At 40.8% G+C, this 18841-nt stretch overlaps 1 protein-coding gene across 2 annotated transcripts in view; it reads left to right on the top strand.

The window, feature by feature from the left end:
* The window catches only part of LOC126412859 (uncharacterized), a 126951-nt gene that overhangs the window by 13334 nt on the left and 94776 nt on the right, over positions 1-18841 (top strand). For both annotated transcript variants that reach the window (XM_050082723.1, XM_050082724.1), the window contains exon 3: positions 11889-12013. In XM_050082723.1, the coding sequence (XP_049938680.1) occupies positions 11889-12013 (125 nt within the window). The remainder of the gene's footprint in view (positions 1-11888; positions 12014-18841) is intronic.

Genomic DNA, 18841 nt, shown 5'->3' with positions numbered 1-18841 from the left:
TGAATGCACCTGAAGGGCTGAAAGACTGAGGACTATGTGGTCTCAAGAATCCAATTAAAATTGTAATACAAGACTTTCTCCTGCTTGAGAACATCAGACTTCAACATATTCTTTGGAAACTCCTTCCAAAAGCAAGGTGCCATGTAACTCTGATTGAGAGCATCATGCATTATCTCACTCCTCAGAACCTTTTTCCTTGGAGAGGCTTATAGTTACTTCTCTGCAACATGAACATCATAGAAACAGAAATTTTGATGGGAACTGGTACTGGTGAGCACGTTTTTATACCCGAATCCTGCATGTTCCCAACAATGTACTGATTCACTTTATTTGTGTACAATTTGAGGTGAGCTTATATTAGGGCATTGTCATAAACAAAGCGCAAGGCCAGACACTATGTGTTGCAGGCGTGGACATTAGTATTAGTTGCTTTTTGAATGGCCAGCTGTTCATGGCTCCCTCCTATATTAGTGAAGCAAACAAGCTCTTCATTTATGCCTCCATTCATACTACTGCAAACATTGTATAAAAAGAAGCGTTATATGTCAAAAACAAATTCCATGCATATGAAGTCTCAGGCAGAGCTATAAATAAATACCCAAACAATGCCAGGTTCCTCAGCTAGTGCACAATATAATTATGTGTAGTGTGAAGATTATAAATATATTATTTCAGAAGTATTATTTATTGGTTACAGTATACTTTTCAACATAAATCAAATGGTGAAAATGCTAGGTGGAAGTCATTACTAAACTGAAATTGGTTAATTAAAAAAGACATAAGGATTATAGGTATGGCTAAATTAAAGGAATTGTAGTGACTTGCGTGCCATCTGTGTTTTTAGAGTGCTAAATTTGCATTGGGTGTTTGTAAGGTTCAAATCGAGCTGAGGAGCTCCTCATTCAGTTAAGCACTGCACTGAAAAATGAAGTTCTAGATTGACATACAGGTTTTATCTGTAACAAATTTAATGTCCTGCTGCAAGTTTATGATTTGATTAAGAAATTATTAGTTTTCTTACAGCTTTGTATCTTATGAGAAAATACTGATCAATCGATGGCTAGAATTTTCTATGGCTATTGAAGTCATCTTTATGACTGAGCAGGACTGATGTTAGCCAGTGCAGAGCCTAATACAATTTCAGTCTTCAAACTGCTATCCAAAACTTCTCTTCCATAAAGTTCACACACCATAGATGCTCATAATTTTATATAAGATAAAAATGGAAACACTACAGTAAAAAAATCACTTTCATATGTACATAGCTTAGAGTGTACATGGTTAACAATAATTGTGGAGAATAATTGTAATATTTTGATGATCACATATTTACTGTCTGTAAAAATAGTCCGTTATTTTGTGATGACTGGAAAAATAATATTATAATTTTACACATTATAATTCTGTTTGTTATTATAATTTCAAATTTAATGGTATAATTAAAAAAACAGACGTCCTATTATAGTTCATTATCCTTGTTGAAAGTGGCACAATTTTCTACTTAAATCTGCTTAGTTTTGCTATCAAGTCTATTTCTCTTACACTTTCATACAAGATATAATATTTGATTTGTGTACTAGAAATGATTTTCAGTATTAATCACAACATATTTAATATGTCAGTGTCTCTAAACTGATTCTATAAGTGACGCATAAAGTGCCAGGCACTTTAGGTATGAATTGTTACTGGGAAGTGTGATGACATTTTGAAACATACTTTGAGGTTTACATTTGAAATATGGCTTGGAAAGTAGCAGGCTTGGTGCTATATTGGAAAATATTAATTATTGCACCTTACTGCTATATCTGTGGGTAGCCAGATATTGGTGCACACATTGGAGCTCTGGGAGAAATGGAGGAAGCAGCCAGGCAGGAGAGTTGCATGCAGAAGAGTAACCCAAACTAATGGCAGGCAAGCAAAATGGGACAGGTACTCTGCAGACAGACAAAAAACCAGATAATGACAAACAACCTAGACGACAATGAGGCAGTATGCAAAGCATTCACCACAATGGTGACAAAAAGGCCAAGACCAGTGGAGAGACAAAACTAAGATGCGACCAGAAAGAGTAACTGAATGACAAGCAAGGTAGTTATCAAGCAGTCCTAGCACAGCAAAGATAGAGCCGACAATATCAAGCTCTCACATGGTGAGACAGTGGCATGCCCGCCATGCGAGCACAGTGCTGTGCAGTCATAGTGTTCCCTAATGGCCATCTGAGTCTATCCCCTCTGGCGGGCATTCAACTTCCAATGTGCCTGACAACAGATTCCTGTCACCGGAAACAGGTGCGTACAGGTGGAAATGCCCCAGTCAGTGCCATGGGGGGTGGAAAGAAGGTACAGGTGAAGGCCCAGTCCTTTCAACTGCCAGTTGTGGAAAGAGAAGGTGTTTGACAGTGTACATCATGATTTCACTGGACAGGAGGGTGCGGGAGGCCCCATCCTCATGGTTGCAGGAGACAGTGTTGGCGTGTTGTTCTTGGCAGTCACCAGTGGCGCAAGTACTGGTGCTTACAATCACTGGAATGTGGGGGGAGGGGGCAGTAGCTGGTGTGATGCCTGTGCTGGAGGCTGAAGCTGGTTATGATGGCAGCATTCGAGTCCGTTCTGTGTTTGTAAAGACATAACTCATCACCCGCGATTCTCTACTACCGTCAGTAGTGAATGAGCGTCACCATTTGACAAAGGATGGAATCGAGGGCTGAGAATATGTTTTATGCGATTGCCCACACAGAACTATTTGAAAGTAGAAGCTGTAAATTGGAGGCCATTATCAGAGACCATAGTGCCTTGATGGCCAAAACCTGGGTCAAGGCAGTACGGGTGACGTCGGTCTTGATGGACACCGTGCCTACCACATATGGGTACTCTGAGTAGGCACCCACAATGTGCAACCATGTCAATCCCAAAAACCGGTCTGCAAAATCAAGTTGGAAGTGGTCCCAGGCGTAGTAGGTTGTAGGCCAGGGTGCAAATGACTGTGGGGATGTTGCTTGGTGCCTGCTGTCACTGTGCAGCTGTGGGGGGCTGCTGCTCGGTACCAGGTGTACACCGTGAAGTGACAGACCATTCCCTCAATGTCACTGTTGATAGCCGGCCAGTAATCATGTCGGCAAGCCGACACCTTTGTGTAGAATATCTCTCAAGGTCCCCGGTGCTGTAAGCTCAGGACTCACTGTTGCAATTAGGCTGGAATGATTATCAGGTGTGTGTCAGTCTCAGTATCCAAGAGAATGACATCATCGACAACAGAGAGCCTGTGAGAAATGAGTTTCCGGGAGTTGAGATCAGTCACCAACCGGCAACTGAGGTAGGTTTGTCAGCCACGAGCCACGTATCGGAGGACCTGCTGCTGGGTGAGGTCGTGGCACACGGCTGCGGTGACATGTGTGGCTGTAATAGGGAAATTGTACAATGTATGTTGCTGTGCGGTATTGATATGAAAAAAGACGGTATCCTGTCAGTTGAAGTCAGGGTGTTTGGGCCAGCAAGTAGATGCAACAAGGCACCAGCGTGGGAATGTTGTGCCGTGGGCTTAAACCAGATTGTATAACTGTGTGCACTCAGGAATAACACCTAGTGCAGATGGCATTGAACTGTCAGCTCCAGATGTTGGATTAATATCTGAATAATGTGAATGAGGGCTTTTGATTTGTAATTAAAGAGAACTTTGTCCCAGGAAGGTAGACGTTAAATTTTTTGACAGCAAACACCACTGCCAGTGCTTCCTATTGATCGGTGAATAGTTGCACTGTGCAAAGTTGAACATCTTAGATGCATATTTAATTGGCTATTCAGAGCCACCATCATTCCTGTGCACCAAACCTGCTCCAATGCCATAGGTGCGTGTGTCGGCTGCCACAACCAGCAGACATTCCACAGAAAAGACACAGATTTAAGCATGGTTATTAAGTGAATAAAAACTTGTTCAAAGGCCGGGATCCAGTTCCAGGGCACTCCTCTCTTACACAAATGATTGAAGGTTTGCACAATGTGGGCTGCTTGGGGTAAGAATTTGGAGTAATAATTGACTTTGCCCAAAAACATCTACAATTTGATTAAGTTCCTTGTGTGGGGAAGGGAATTGACGGAGGTGTCATTTCAATCAGTTGGCCTGATTCCATCTTTGATGAGCCAGTGCCCCAAATACTCACTACTGGTTGAAAAATGTATACTTCTTCAAATGACAGTATGGTCCTGCAGCCTGCGGGATTGTAAAGAAGCTGAGGAAGTTTTGCAAATGCTCCAGATGGGAGGGCCCGTAACAAAGAGAACATCCAGATAGTTCCCACAACCTGGAATGTGCTGTGTCAGTTGTTACAGATACCTTTGGAAAATTGTTGGGCCCAAGGCAATGCAAAATGGAAGTTACTTGTACCTGTAATCCAGAAATGGTTGTTGATGACAATGTTCAGAGTTTCCTCATCTAAGGACAATGAAGGTAAGCATCGGCAAGGTCGATCTTTGAGTAGTATTCTCCAGCGAGTTTGGTAAAGAGGTTATCTGTCTGGGAAATACATAGTGTTGACTTGTGACTGAGCATTGATGATAGCCTTGAAATCCCCACATAGTCAAAGATAACTGTTGGGTTTTCTGATTATGATCTATGTTGTGGCCCATGCACAACATTTCACTGGCTCAGTAGCTCTGGCAGCTTGGAGAGGATCCAAGTCCTGTTTCACTGCGGTACATCAGGCCACCAGACAGGTCTGGCTTGGTAGAAACAAAGCATGGTGTCCAACCGAAGAGTGACACGCACCTGAATATTCGAGGCCCACCTCAGATCCAGCTTAAATAGGGGTGCAAATGCCAAGCCTAGATCATCCAGTTCCTGGAAAGAGCTGCAGTGGATATGACCTTGATTTCATCAGAGACAGAAAACCCAAACAGTGTAAAGGTGTCAAGGCCAGAAATTTAGCAGCTATTGGGTGGTCGAAAACAAATAACATAGTGATCCATGCAATGTGTTTGTAGCCTATCGTGACAAAGAGCTGCCCACTAAGTGGAATAGAACTGTCCCTGTAGGCCCCAAATGCCACGATGGTGGAGATAACTTGGGCATACTTCACCGGATGATAGAAGAGACAGTGGCCCACTGTCCACCTGACAACAGATGTCCTCATTATAAATGCGGGTTATGAGCAGTAACTTCCACATGAGAGAGTCCTCCAGTGGGACTACTAACAGCAGCACATGTATAGTGTGCTGATGCCCTTGTGGGGTAGGATGGGAGTGAGTTGTGCAGCTGCAACACACCAATCGAAGATGCCTCTCTTCACCATAAAGCTTCTGACCATATCCACTAGATCAGTTATGTCTGTTGTGAACTGTAATTGTCATACAGCTCTCCCTTGGGGTTAGCATAAAACTACTTTTATGTTTTAAAATTTCTCTCTGATATGAAAGCCACGTTTGTTCTGTTTGCCAGAAACTCCTTTATTCCAATAACAAATATGGTCTTATATTCTGTTCCAAACCATATCAAATGCATTGTAGAGTCGAGGAATACAGCATCAGTCTGGGCATTTGTATTTACCAATCTTCATGGGTCTCTGTGGGAAGGGAGGGGGAAGAGGAGCCACTTACGCCCTCCTGGGATCTGACGATAAACATTTTTTACTCGTACAAAATTCTTACTTATTTTTGATAGTGATTGCCAGTGATTCTATCAAACCAAGATTTAGCATTTTTGAGAACTGCAGAAAATACCGCAGTTTTGGCAATTACAGTATAAATTTAATTTTTTTGTTGTCATACTTTACTGAAGAAATTATGCAGTTTCCTTAGTACCATAGCAGTTTCGGAGCTGTTTGAGGATCAAGGTGGATGTGAACTATTACAGAATACGCGGAAACAATGTCTCCAGTCTCTTCTCTGTCACTTCTACATGTAGCCATTATCGAGCAGCAGAAAAGTATCACTTTAACAACCTGGCATGCAAATTTTGGTGACAATTTCCAGCAAAACACATACGTGGCTGCAGTATACTTTCCGGAATACCGTCCCCCTTTTGCACGAGGACAGGTGTCCCCCTATGGCAGTACCTAATCATTACAGTAATTCACTGCTTGTCTGAAAATGTGCAAGATCCATGTACAGTTTCCTAAGTCAGCATGCAGCTTTACATATCAGAGTTATCGTAGTAGACTGAAGAACATGGCTGGTGCATACATTATGTGGCTGTGCAACCAAATGCAGCAGTCAAGAAGAGAGAGGGGAAAAAATGATACTTAGAGGCCGAAGAAGGTCGAAGAGACACACTCTCCAGGAATTGGAGCCTTCTCGTACACTGTGAGGTGCGGTGAGGCACAACATGCAGTTGTAGAGATATGGGTTCTGCAGCCCAGTTGGTGTGGCTGTACAATAATGTGTCAGAACTGTGAAGACAAGGGCTCCGCATATCCTAGACTGTGGAAAGTCAATTCTATCAGCCAATTTGAGGGTGGTTTATGGATGTTTCCTCATATTCATTTGGTCAAATACTGGCTTTGGGTTACAGTTTAACCAACCAACCCAAAAAGTTCCATTTTCAGAATACATTTTGTTCAGTTGGAATTAAATAAAAGAAGCCATGAAAATAGTGCAATAAATTCATTAACATAGTTACAATATTATGAAAAGGATAGTTGCTACTCTCCATATAGCAGAGATGCTGAGTCAAAGATAGACACAACAAGAAGACTGTAAGAAAGTGAGCTTCCGGTGAACAATGCCTTTGTCAGAAATAGACCACACTTTCTGGCTGCTGAGGCCAGGCTGCAGGCGGCAGCACATGATGGGAGAAGCAACTGGGTGGTGGGGCTAAGGAGGAGGCTAAGGCGGGGAGGAGGGAGAATGTGCCTATCTGTGACTCAGCATCTCCACCATATGGTGAGTAGCAACTATCCTTTTCGTAATATTGTTACATTCCACCCTGGATTTTCCATTCACGAACTTAATTAGATTGTCAAGGTTTGTAAGTAAAGTGTTATATAGGGTATCAAGTATGGAAAAAAAAAAAAAAAAAAAAAAACATTTTTTAAAGTTTATTCTGTATTTCCCCAGTTGAAATATGCTTACTAGGTATCACACTAATCTGCCATAGAAACAGGTTGTGGATACCTAATAATCATTAATCATTTGAGGTATAATAAGTTTTGTTTACTTCCTGTCAAATTTAGTTCTTGGAATATGTAACATACTCAAATCCACAGAATCAGTTATACCGAAAATGCTAATTTTAGAGCATTGCCCGCTGGTGGATAAACTTCTATGGATGCCCTGTGGTCTTGTAGATGAACAGTGCGAGTTGGGATTCATAAGATCATCATTCACTGAGTCCATGTGGTTCTTATAGAGGAGATTTTCAATCTCGTGCAATAGCATAAAATGTGTTCCAAAATTCTACAACAGATTTGTGTAACCTGCATAAGACTATAGCTGTATGCGTCTGTTTGGTGACCCTTACTGAAAAAGAAAAAGACTTACCGATTTTTCCAATAACTTGGAATGATTAATTACTGCAACAATCTATGATAGACTGCTGCTAGAAGAGGGAGTAAGTCCTTTCACATATTCTATGCAAAATCATAGAGGCTACAAATTGGGTCCAGTTGCCTTTCCTCTGTTGACTTACCTTAGTTGTTTCTCTTTCCCAGAGTCACTTGCCTTGATTCTGCCAGTAAGCTACACCAAAATAGCAACTCAATACCAGAGCAGCCTAAAGTATTAATATCTTTTATCAAATGCATCCTTTGCAGGCTGATTTTTCAGGATTTTCCAGTCACACTTTGTGAATTCCTCCTTGTGCCCTTTTCTTTTCATCTGGTGTGGTTGATATCTTTTTACTGACTCATTCTGAGATTCTAATTTTCATATTTCATCATCAGCTCAGTCGACCTCCCACCTTTGGCTGTGGCCGATATGTAGCCTCTGGCTCCATCTTGATGATTTTAGAGAATATTTCAACAGGTTTTAACAAGTTTTATAATTATTTGTTACTTTCTACTTGTATTATACTTGTAAACAAGTTGGCTCACAGTATAAAGTTTTTCACTGCCAAATTTTATGAAAAATCCTTCATCAGTGGAAATAAGAGTATTTGATAAATGATTCATAAAAACACAGAGGTCAAAGTGAACTGATTTGTAATATACTTTTCTTAATTGGCATCTCTTATTATTTTTGTGCTTCTTTCTCTATTTTTTTCCTTCTTTGTTTTCCTCACTTAAGCGGCGTTCTTAAACTTGGTGGATGATTTGATTTCTGCCTTCTTGTCCTCTGTGCATGAATCCACTAAGTTTTTCCTTCTATTCTTCTGACCATTTCTGGCCAGTCTTCTTCTCAAGCTTCTCCTTGAATCTGTGTTTTGCTACTAGTGTTCTAAAGGCTAGACAATTTATTATGTTTTCTTCTACAATGTTCATGTATTGTAAGTTTTCCCCATGTAATCTTTTGGTTAGGCTGTTGTTATCCATTCTATAAACATGACTATAGAATTCCAAGCTACTTTTGCATGTGACATTTAGAGATCTAATGTTCTCTTCATCAACGTTCCATTTTCTTGTTTCCAGCCCTATTTTTTTCGAATAATTTTCTGTTCCTGTTTTTCAGTTTTTGTAACTTTTACAGTGTCCTCCAACAATTATGACCAGTAAAATCGTCCTGTATTCCATGTTAATTGTAACTTTCCTGTTAGCTTAATGCAGATTTTCCATGTAGTGGGATTTCTCATAAGATATCAGGAAGCCTATCTTTGCCATAATCTTGTGTAGTTTTCCTATGGCATATGTTATTTCTTCTTTAGCCTTGATGATGTCTGCTCAATCATCAGACTAGTCTAAAGATTTAATATTAATTTTGCATCCAGAATTTTCAGTATGTAAACATTTAATTTTGATTCTTATTATTTTTGTTCTTACACTGTCCAGTCACATTAATGTGACCACCTGTCACTGGTGTGAATAACCATCTATTGCTGTGTGAAGCACTGTGAGATGTGCAGGACAAGATTCAGTGAGGGATGTGGAACCATACTGGCTACAGTGCCATGGCCAGCTGCACTAGATTCCTCTGTTGAGATTCCATGACGCAAATAACCAGGTCAAGGTGTCCCACAGATTCTCAAATGGGTTTAAATGTGGGGAGTTCGGTGGCCGGTGGAGTACGGTAAACTCATCCTGGTGTTCTTCAAACCAATCTCGTACACTGCGAGCTGTGTGACACGTTGCATTGCCCTGCGGGTAGATGCCACCGTGCATGGAAAAACAAATTGCATTTAGAGGTGGACGTGGTCCCCAGGGTTAGATGCATATTTGTGTTAATACATTGTCCCTTCCAGAATGACGAGATCACCAAGGGAATGCCACAGAAACATTCCCCAGACTGTAACACTCCCTCCTCCGGCCTGGACCTTTCTGACAGTTGTGGCAAGGTGTTTGCTTTCAGGCATTTCATGCTGATGGACTGTAAAATATAGTTCATTGCAAGAGGCTGCCTGTCGCCACCCAGTGAAGCTCCAGTTGCAGTATTGGGATGCACATTCCAGCCTTCATTGCCAATGAACAGCAGTTAGCATGGGTCCATGAACCAGATGCCTACTGCTTAGGCCTATACACATCAATGTTTGGTGGACAGCCATTGACGAGATACTGTTGATAGCCCCTTGGTTCATCTGGGTGGTCAGTTGCTCAACAGGTGCATGTGCATTTACCCATACAAAACCTCGCTGCTTTTGTTCACCGGCGTGGTCTGTGGCCTGTGGTGTACCACCATGATGAAAATTGTAAATCTTTTTAAACAGTATCCTTTGTTGTCACCAGTAACGTTTCCTTATGATTGGTAGTTACATTGTACTAAAAAGTTACATGTACAGTTCCAAGAAACGTTGTTCAAATTTTGAGAAAAAGTTTACCGATGCAGAAATTCTGTATATGCTGACTCTAGTCAGATCAAGGAGCTCTTGTCCAGGAGATGATGTAACACATAAAATCAAGAAAACACTCAATTTTTATTTTATTTTATTTTTTTATTTATGCATTAAGTTCTGTAGGACCAAATTGAGGAACAAATCTCCAAGGTCATGGAAATTACAACATAAAAGTGATAACAGATAAAAATAAAATGAAACTTCCTGGCAGATTAAAACTGTGTGCCGGACCGAGACTCGAACTTGGGACCTTTGCCTTTCAGGGGCAAGTGCTCTACCAACTGAGCTACCCAAGCACGACTAATGCCCCGCCCTCACAGCTTTACTTCTTCCAGTACCTCATCGCCTACCTTCCAACATTCTGGAACCATCCTCCTGGCTGTGGCCAAGCCATGTCTCCGCAATATCCTTTCTTTCAGGAGTGCTAGTTCTGCAAGGTTCGCAGGAGAGCTTCTGTAAAGTTTGGAAGGTAGGAGATGAGGTACTGGCAGAAGTAAAGCTGTGAGTCGTGCTTGGGTAGCTCAGTTGGTAGAGCACTTGCCCACAAAAGGCAAAGGTCCCGAGTTTGAGTCTTGGTCCGGCACACAGTTTTAATCTGCCAGGAAGTTTCATATCAGCGCTCACTCCGCTGCAGAGTGAAGTCTCATTCTAAAAATAAAATGTTTATGAACCCAAAAAAGTGAATCCAAAAGTTTAAGTAAACACAATCGACAATACAACAAGAATCAGCTTAATTTTCAAGGAACTCCTCGACAGAATAGGAGGAGTGACCCATGAGGAGACTCTTCGGTTTTGATTTGAAAGTATGTGGATTACTGGTAAGATTTTTGAATTCGAGTGGTAGCTTATTGAAAATGGATGCAGCAGTATACTGCAGACCTTTCTGCACAAGAGCTAAGGAAGTCCAATCCAAATGCAGGTTTGATTTCTGCCGAGTATTAGCCGAATGAAAGCTGCTTATTCTTGGGAATAAGCTAATATTGTTGATAAGAAATAGGCCAATGTCAAAATACCCAGACTCGTGAACAGGGGTCGACAAGAGGTTCGAGAACTTACACCACTTACTGCCCGAACCGCCTGTTTCTGATCCAAAAATATCCTTTTAGATTGGGAAGAGTTACCCCAAAATATAGCACACTGGACTCGCATTCGGGAGGAGGACGGTTCAATCCCGTCTCCGGCCATCCGGATTTAGGTTTTCCGTGATTTCCCTAAATCGCTTCATGCAAATGCCGGGATGGTTCCTTTGAAAGGGCACGGCCGATTTCCTTCCCCATCCTTCCCTCACCTGAGCTTGCGCTCCGTCTCTAATGACCTCGTTGTCGACGGGACGTTAAACACTAATCTCCTCCTCCTCTCCCAAAATATAATACCATACTACGTAAGCGAATGAAAATAAGCAAAGTAGACTAATTTTTGTGTTGAACGATCTATCACTTCAGATACCATTCGAATAGTAAAAATGGCTGCATTAAGTCTTTGAACAAGATCCTGAACGTGGGCTTTCCACAGCAGTTTACTATCTATATGAACACCTAGAAATTTGAACTGTTCAGTTTCACTAATCGTATGCCCATCCTGTGAAATGAAAAGTCAGGTTTATCCATATATATATCCATCTGTGTTAAGGAAATAATGTGTTTTACAATAGTATTAATCTTAATTTTTTTATAATACATATCTGATAAAATATGTGTGTTCGTATGCATGATATGAATTACAGCAATATAGATTCATTCATGGAGGTGAGTGTTGTACAATTCTTCTCCTAAGTAATAGAGATCCACAGAGCAAAACTTGTAATTTGTATTAAAACTGTCACAAAAAATTGCAACAATGTTTTCTTTCTGTGTTTTTAAAGACATACTGCAACATGTAGAGTAGGTAATTTGTATTTGTTGGCAGATCTTTTAAAGAATGATTTTGTGCCAGTAGTAATAATTTTCTGGGTTCTAATAGTCATTCTTGTTTCATTTCAGCTAATGCTTCACTGGAACTATTACATGGAAAAGTACTTGCAGGAGTAACTGATGTTACTGTATCAAATCTATTGGCACAGTTTGTGAAGCACATGAGCAGTGATCCTGATGCAGACTTTACTGGGGTGAGAACTATAGTAGTAATAAAACTGTGTAAACCTCATGCAGTTTGTTTATTAAATCCTCCCCCTCCAGCCCAGAACCACAATACATTTGTGGTATTGTTGTACCATATCATCTGGCTGGATACATAGTGCCTCACACATATCAGACTCATTGTCTGGACACTTTGGCAGTGGGGATAAGACTTTGGTTCTAGTGTGCTTTGTGGTGGGTCTACAAGTGATTGAACAATTTTAATTACTAATTAATCATGGCCACCTGTAGAACCACCGGGCCAGTTTCCTGGGGTCCTTCTGTGTGTGTTAGAAAGTGTTATCAGTAGTTTGTGGTTTGTTACCAGTATGAAATTTTGTACTTAATAGTTAGTGCCTCTTTCTCTGATTGTGAGTCATTTGATAGTGTTACAGACAGTGCTTTAGAAGCAAAACCTATGGACTGTTCCAATCTATCTACATTTTTATGCAACAACACAGCATCTGTGCCATGCTGTGAAATGTTGGTGGCTAATACCTTATGTTTACCTGGCAGGAGTGTGACCACTCTTGCAGACAGGAAAGTTTTGTTTTATGCTACAATTCAAAAGTTTTCATTAGTTCATTTAAAAATGGTATATTTGACAATATTAGATACAAACTTCTGTAACAATTGACTGTTCTTTTGAACTACTGTAACTTTTCAAGGTTTACGGGAGCAGGAAGCTCCACTGAGACCTCAATGTGGTTTTCAATTTGCTTTTGCTCGTAATGTGACCCAACTGTCTTACACTCTGTTGAAAAAACTTTTTTTTTATTTGCTTTGTACATGGTCCAGTCACAATAATATGACCACCACCTATGTTCGACATCATCATGCAGTAACCACTGACAGACAGCAGCTGACAGCACTAGCAATGGAGGATGTATAAAGCATGTCAGGGGACAGGGAAAACAGTGCAGTCGTTGTCGAATGCAGAACTGAGAATTTATCTGATGTCTAAAACGGCAAGATCATTGGGTTTCAGGCTAAGGATGTGGAAGGATTTCCAGAACAGCTAAGTTTGTAAACGGTTAGCGTGCCGCCATAGTTAAAGTATACCATGCATGAGAAAATGGTTTTATCGATAAATAATGCAGAGGCAACTGTGGTGCATCACATGCCCCGTGTGACAGGGGTGCATTATGACTGTGGACATGTTCATGGACAAATAGATGTGAAACTGTTGAGTAGCTCTCTGTGTAGGTGAACCAATGGGCTAACCACCTGGTTCGTGCACCTTTTCTGACTGCTGTTCATCGGCAACAAAGACTGGAATGTGCATGCCAGTACCGCAGGTGGACATCCACTGTGTGGCGACAGGTGACCAGACGGACTATGTTTTATGCTCTGTCAGACGGAGGGTCATTGGAATTTACTGCGTGAAATGTCTGAAAACAAACACCCTGCAACATTCTTCAGAAGGGTCCAGGCCAGAGGAGGAGCATTATGGTCTGGGGAATGTTTTTATGGCACTCCCTGAGTGATCCTGTGATTCTGGAAGGCACAGTGGCCCAACACAAATATACATTTATCCCTTAGGACCATGCCAACTCCTACATGCAGTTTGTTTTCTCTCAGCATGATGACATATACCAGTGGGACAATGCAACATGTAACACAGCTCACAGTGCACAAGCATGAATTGAAGAGCACCAGCATGAGTTTGTCATACTCCCATGGCCACCAAACCCCTTGGGTTTAAACCAAATCAAAAATCTGTGGGACCACATCAATCATTCTGTTTGTGCCATGGATCCTCAATTCAGAAATCTTGTGCAGCTGGTCAAGGCATTCGAGATGGCACGGCTCCATATCCCCGTCAGTATCTTCCAGAACCTTCCTCCATGTCTTGCAGCAGTCTGTGCTGTAAATGATGGCTATTCAGGCTTTTGTCAGGTGGTCACATTGTGACTGGACAGTGTAGTTCATTCTGCTGGATGTATTAGATAGCATCCTTAAGTTATTTGTGATTCCAGGAACTATGATTGATTATTTTAGATTTTATTGGAATATCGTAGGGGAACTTGTGAGGAAATGGAGGGCAACTTTAACGACACAATCCAAATTTTGTATTTGGCATCATGAACTTTTTTATATTACAGGCAAATACAGCTTAGTTACATTTATTATGGTAAAGCACTGATAAAGGATAGCACTGTCAATTGTTCCTGTGGCTACAGTATTGTACAAGTACTTACCTGAGAATATGCATTGATCTTCGCTTGAAATAGCGACGTGTGAAACAACAAAAATGGAGGAGGGTCAATGCTTTTACCATTGCGTGAGCTGAAAAATATTATTGTTCATTGTGGACCATGGTCAAACATGGGTAATATATTCTGTATATAGTGACTTTGTGTTAGAAAATGTGGTGTTCTGTGGTATCAGACTCATTGAATGTCAGATTTTAAAGTTAAAACTTGTAAATTTGATTCTGCCACTAGAAGAGTCAGTCTCCCACTAACATTGAGGTTTTGTGTGACAGGCACTTTAATGTAGTCACTTAAAAGACCCGAGATGGGGAGCTGATGACTGTATATTTCTCTTCAGTGACTGAAGGCTTTGAGCTCGCCATATCAGTCCGAAAGTTCTTGACGTATTGTTTATGAACAATGTCAGTAGTGTCTTGGTCAATGTAGAGTACTCCTAGTTAGATGCAAGTACCACACTGTTAAGCACAGCTGGCTATTAGAAGACAGACACAGAGATTTCCATACACACTGTCTGCTTTACCAACAGATCAACATATGCAGTCCCTCCTATTTCTCCTCCAACTTACCATTCATATTGGAAAAACTTGTTATCACCAGAGAAAACTCCTTCATCTCTCACTCCATGGTACAATCAGTGTCCGTAAAACCTGTTTGGCAGCAGGAACCCAAATTTCAAATGATCTCTCTCACTATATCAGACAATGTGATCATACCTCTAGCTGCAAAACATAGCTAATGACTTACCTTCTTTGTACTCACCCTTTACCCTATTAAATCAATATATCGTCCTTCCTCATTAGACATTTACCATTTCCCAAAGTCCTTAGCTGTGGTAATCTACCTGAATTCTTCCCTTAGAACTCACTAAATAATATCTCAGGTTTTTTACGTGTACTCTTGATTACACGTCCTCTTCCATGGTAATGATGGCAAGTTGTGATAAGATATGGAAAATTTCTGTGGCTGTGCTTGAAGTAACACTCAGTACATGGCTGGTTGGTTGTGAATGCCACTAGGCTTGTTCAGGACAATATAGTTTCTCCTTGACAACTTCTATTCCTTAGAAGAATTCCTATTATTGTGAGAAAGGTGGTCAGTAAGAATTACTAACTCTTATCTGTATGTTTAAAATAAATAAATAAAACCTATTGATATTGAGCATGTAGCAACATTTACTAATTAATTTGCAATGTGACTGACCCATTCTGCATCATCATAATTGATCATGCAAAATGATCCTGGAACATGAAGCTAATTAACTGAGGAGGAGTGACTACTTGTTTCTTTGACAGCACTGCTCTTCTCATGGGTGTATTTTCAACAAACGCTGTGGTTGCAGATAATAGATACAATAATGATTGATGACGAACATCAGTTGCACCACTCTGTACGTAACAGGTTATTCTTGGACTTAAATGATTTCTCTGTCATTTGTGATAGCCTATTCTGCTGCTATTTGTATTTCATATTGTTATGACACTGCCAGGAGCTAGACAAATGACTGTCTCATGTCAACTGTGGTGACAATTGACAATCCAAACACCTGATCCTCTTCATCTTCTGTCTCTCTCTCTCTCTCTCTCTCTCTCTCTCTCTCTCTCTCTCTCTCTCTCTCTGTCATGTTTCAAATCTGTTGAAACTTGAATCAAGCAGACATGTTACATACCTGGATGTTTGGTACTAATCAGTGCCAATCATTATCAAGTTTTATGAGAACTGTCTTGCTGGTGGAGTTTTACACTGCTTAAATGAGGAACCTTCTAGATACTATTGGTGACACCTGGGCCAGAACTCTTATTGATGTCTGGGAGAGTTGCAAAACATGGCATGATCAATGTTTGATTTTGAGGTCCCTAAACAGATGGATAATAACACCTACATTGGTATGTTTCCTCTTGGTATTAGCAAGATAAGATGGGCACAAGCACCCAGCACTGCAGGCAGTGCACCAGTGGCCTAGTCCCAAAATTGCTACCAAGGACTTGCGGTCCACCAGCAGACAGACACCATGGACTTGCCTAGTTGCAGGCACTGTGATGATCACATCATTTTTGCTTAGGGGTAATCTCGGGTGCACTAGAAAAACTTCAGAGTAAAAGCAATCAGATATCCCAAACCGTCTAGTCCCATGCTGACTAGAAATACTGGCCTTGGCACACATTGGTGCTGTTAGCAAAGTAGCTCTGTAGACTGTGAGCTGAGCTGTGGCTAAACAAAGTCTACTGGCAGTTTGTGGACTGAACTATGTACAATCTCAAATACTTGCCTTTCGTGCTGCACTAAATTAAGTATAATGACATAGTTGTTTGTGAATTATTATTTACTCTTGAAGCAAAGCAATTTCACTAACTGCGTAAACTATGAAGTAACTGAAATCTTTTTCCTTAGTAACACAAATGATGGTACTGTTTCAGTTTTTATTTAAAAGAAAAAAAGAACTTAGAGCATAGAGTGTCATTTGGCGATAAGCAACTTGCTACTTCTGCACCAATCATCTTGAAACTAGCCAAAACACACACACTTTTTCATAAATGATTGTTTTCACACTATAGGACAAAAGGTTTTATATCAAATGTTACATTTTGAATTCTGTATTGAAACTAAATTTCAAAACACGCACACACGTATTTTTGTAAATGATTACTTTATACTTCCCTGTGAAACGTTTATGCCAAATACTGTACTTGACTTCTGTCTAGCCTCTTTCAAAAAACACATACATATATTTGGATAATTGGCAGCTTCATTCTTCCCCACAAAAATGTTTATGCCCAATACTGTTCTTCAGATTCTTTTCAGTCTCTGAATTTCAAAACCACACACACATTTTTGTAAACAATTGCTTTACAATTCCTTACAAAAACTTTTAGGCCAAATAGTGCACTTCATTCCTTCATTCCCGCCTAGCCTCTGAATTCCATCACACACACACACGCACACACACACACACACACACACACACAGAGGCGCGTGATAAAATTTTAAAATGAAAATGTCACAAAATCTGTATTACACACACAACTTAAGAAATGGAATTTTCTCTCTTGTTTGTAAGCTTCTTCAAACGTCATAGTTCAGAATTGTTATATGGGAGAAGTGGGATGGAATTACTGAAAAATATGGCATTTACATATTTATTTATTGAAAACTGCATTAAAATATTGAGTAAATATGGCATATACATATTTATTTACAAAATATTTTTGTTTGCATCAGTTTTTTTTAACTGCCTGCCACTTTGTTTGCTTGGTATAGTGTCATTGACACCCTTAGATTATTTATCATCACCTTGCACAATCAGAAATTGATGTTTAGAAATATGTCCCTCAAAGTTCTCTGGCATTTACAAGTATCATGTAAATGAGCCTCATCAGGATCACAGATCTCCAACTTAAGACTATACATTTAGTGCAAAACGGAAAGTTGATGGAAATCATCAATGAAAGTACCTGAACACACATCCAATACATGTTTCAACATGTACCAAGCAAAAGTAGTCACCATAACAGTGTTCTCAGTGGGGACTGTCAACCTTCCGTGGTCACATTCAGCAATGAAGTCATTTGGGTTGGGTAATTCGACTTCCTTACCAGATTGGAAATATAACACATTTAAGATAAAGTTCCTTCTTTAGAGCACAACCAGATGTGTACATCAGTAAAGACAGAAAACTTTCTGGTACCTTTCATATTTTAGAATTCTCCCTTGTTGTTGTTGTTGTTGTTGTTGTTGTGGTGGTCTTCAGTCCTGAGACTGGTTTGATGCAGCTCTCCATGCTACTCTATCCTGTGCAAGCTTCTTCATCTCCCAGTACCTACTGCAGCCTCCATCCTTCTGAATCTGCTTAGTGTATTCATCTCTTGGTCTCCCTCTACAATTTTTACCCTCCATGCTGCCCTCCAATACTAAATTGGTGATCCCTCGATGTCTCAGAACATGTCCTACCAACCGATCCCTTCTTCTAGTCAAGTTGTGCCACAAGCTCCTCTTCTCCCCAGTTCTATTCAATACCTCCTCATTAGTTATGTGATCTACCCATCTAATCTTCAGCATTCTTCTGTAGCACCACATTTCGAAAGCTTCTATTCTATTCTCGTCTAAACTATTTATCGTCCACGTTTCACTTCCATACACCCCCTGCGGGTCCGGGGGTAAGAATAGGCCCGCGGTATTCCTGCCTGTCGTTAAGAGGCGACTAAAAGGAGTCTCAAACGTTTCGGCCTTATGTGATGGTCCCCCATCGGGTTTGGCCTCCATATCTCAAAATTTTTTCGAAGAGCGAGCCGATTGGGGAAGGGCGCCTTACTTGGTGGATTGTGTCCATCTTGCGTTGAGAACTTTCGCCAGCTTCTTCGTCGTTGCGTTGCAGTCCTGCCCGCTCTACATCTCTTGGGCATGGATACGCTCCTGTGTGCACTTTCTGCCCCGCAATGTGCTGGGCCACTTTCTGCACTGACGGCGACCATGGACCACGTGTCACCTAACATCCATCATGGTAGCCAGTCCGTTGTGGTGTGGCCGCCATGTACCCTGTTGGTTGTAGCCCCCTGACAACACAGGGATCGCTCTACTGATGCCTGCGCCGTTAACTCCCCATGTATG

The sequence above is a fragment of the Schistocerca serialis genome, chromosome 7, assembly GCF_023864345.2.
Source record: "Schistocerca serialis cubense isolate TAMUIC-IGC-003099 chromosome 7, iqSchSeri2.2, whole genome shotgun sequence".
Lineage (NCBI taxonomy): Eukaryota > Metazoa > Arthropoda > Insecta > Orthoptera > Acrididae > Schistocerca > Schistocerca serialis.
Note: the sequence above shows the minus strand (reverse complement) of the source record. Positions and strands in the feature narration are given on the sequence as shown.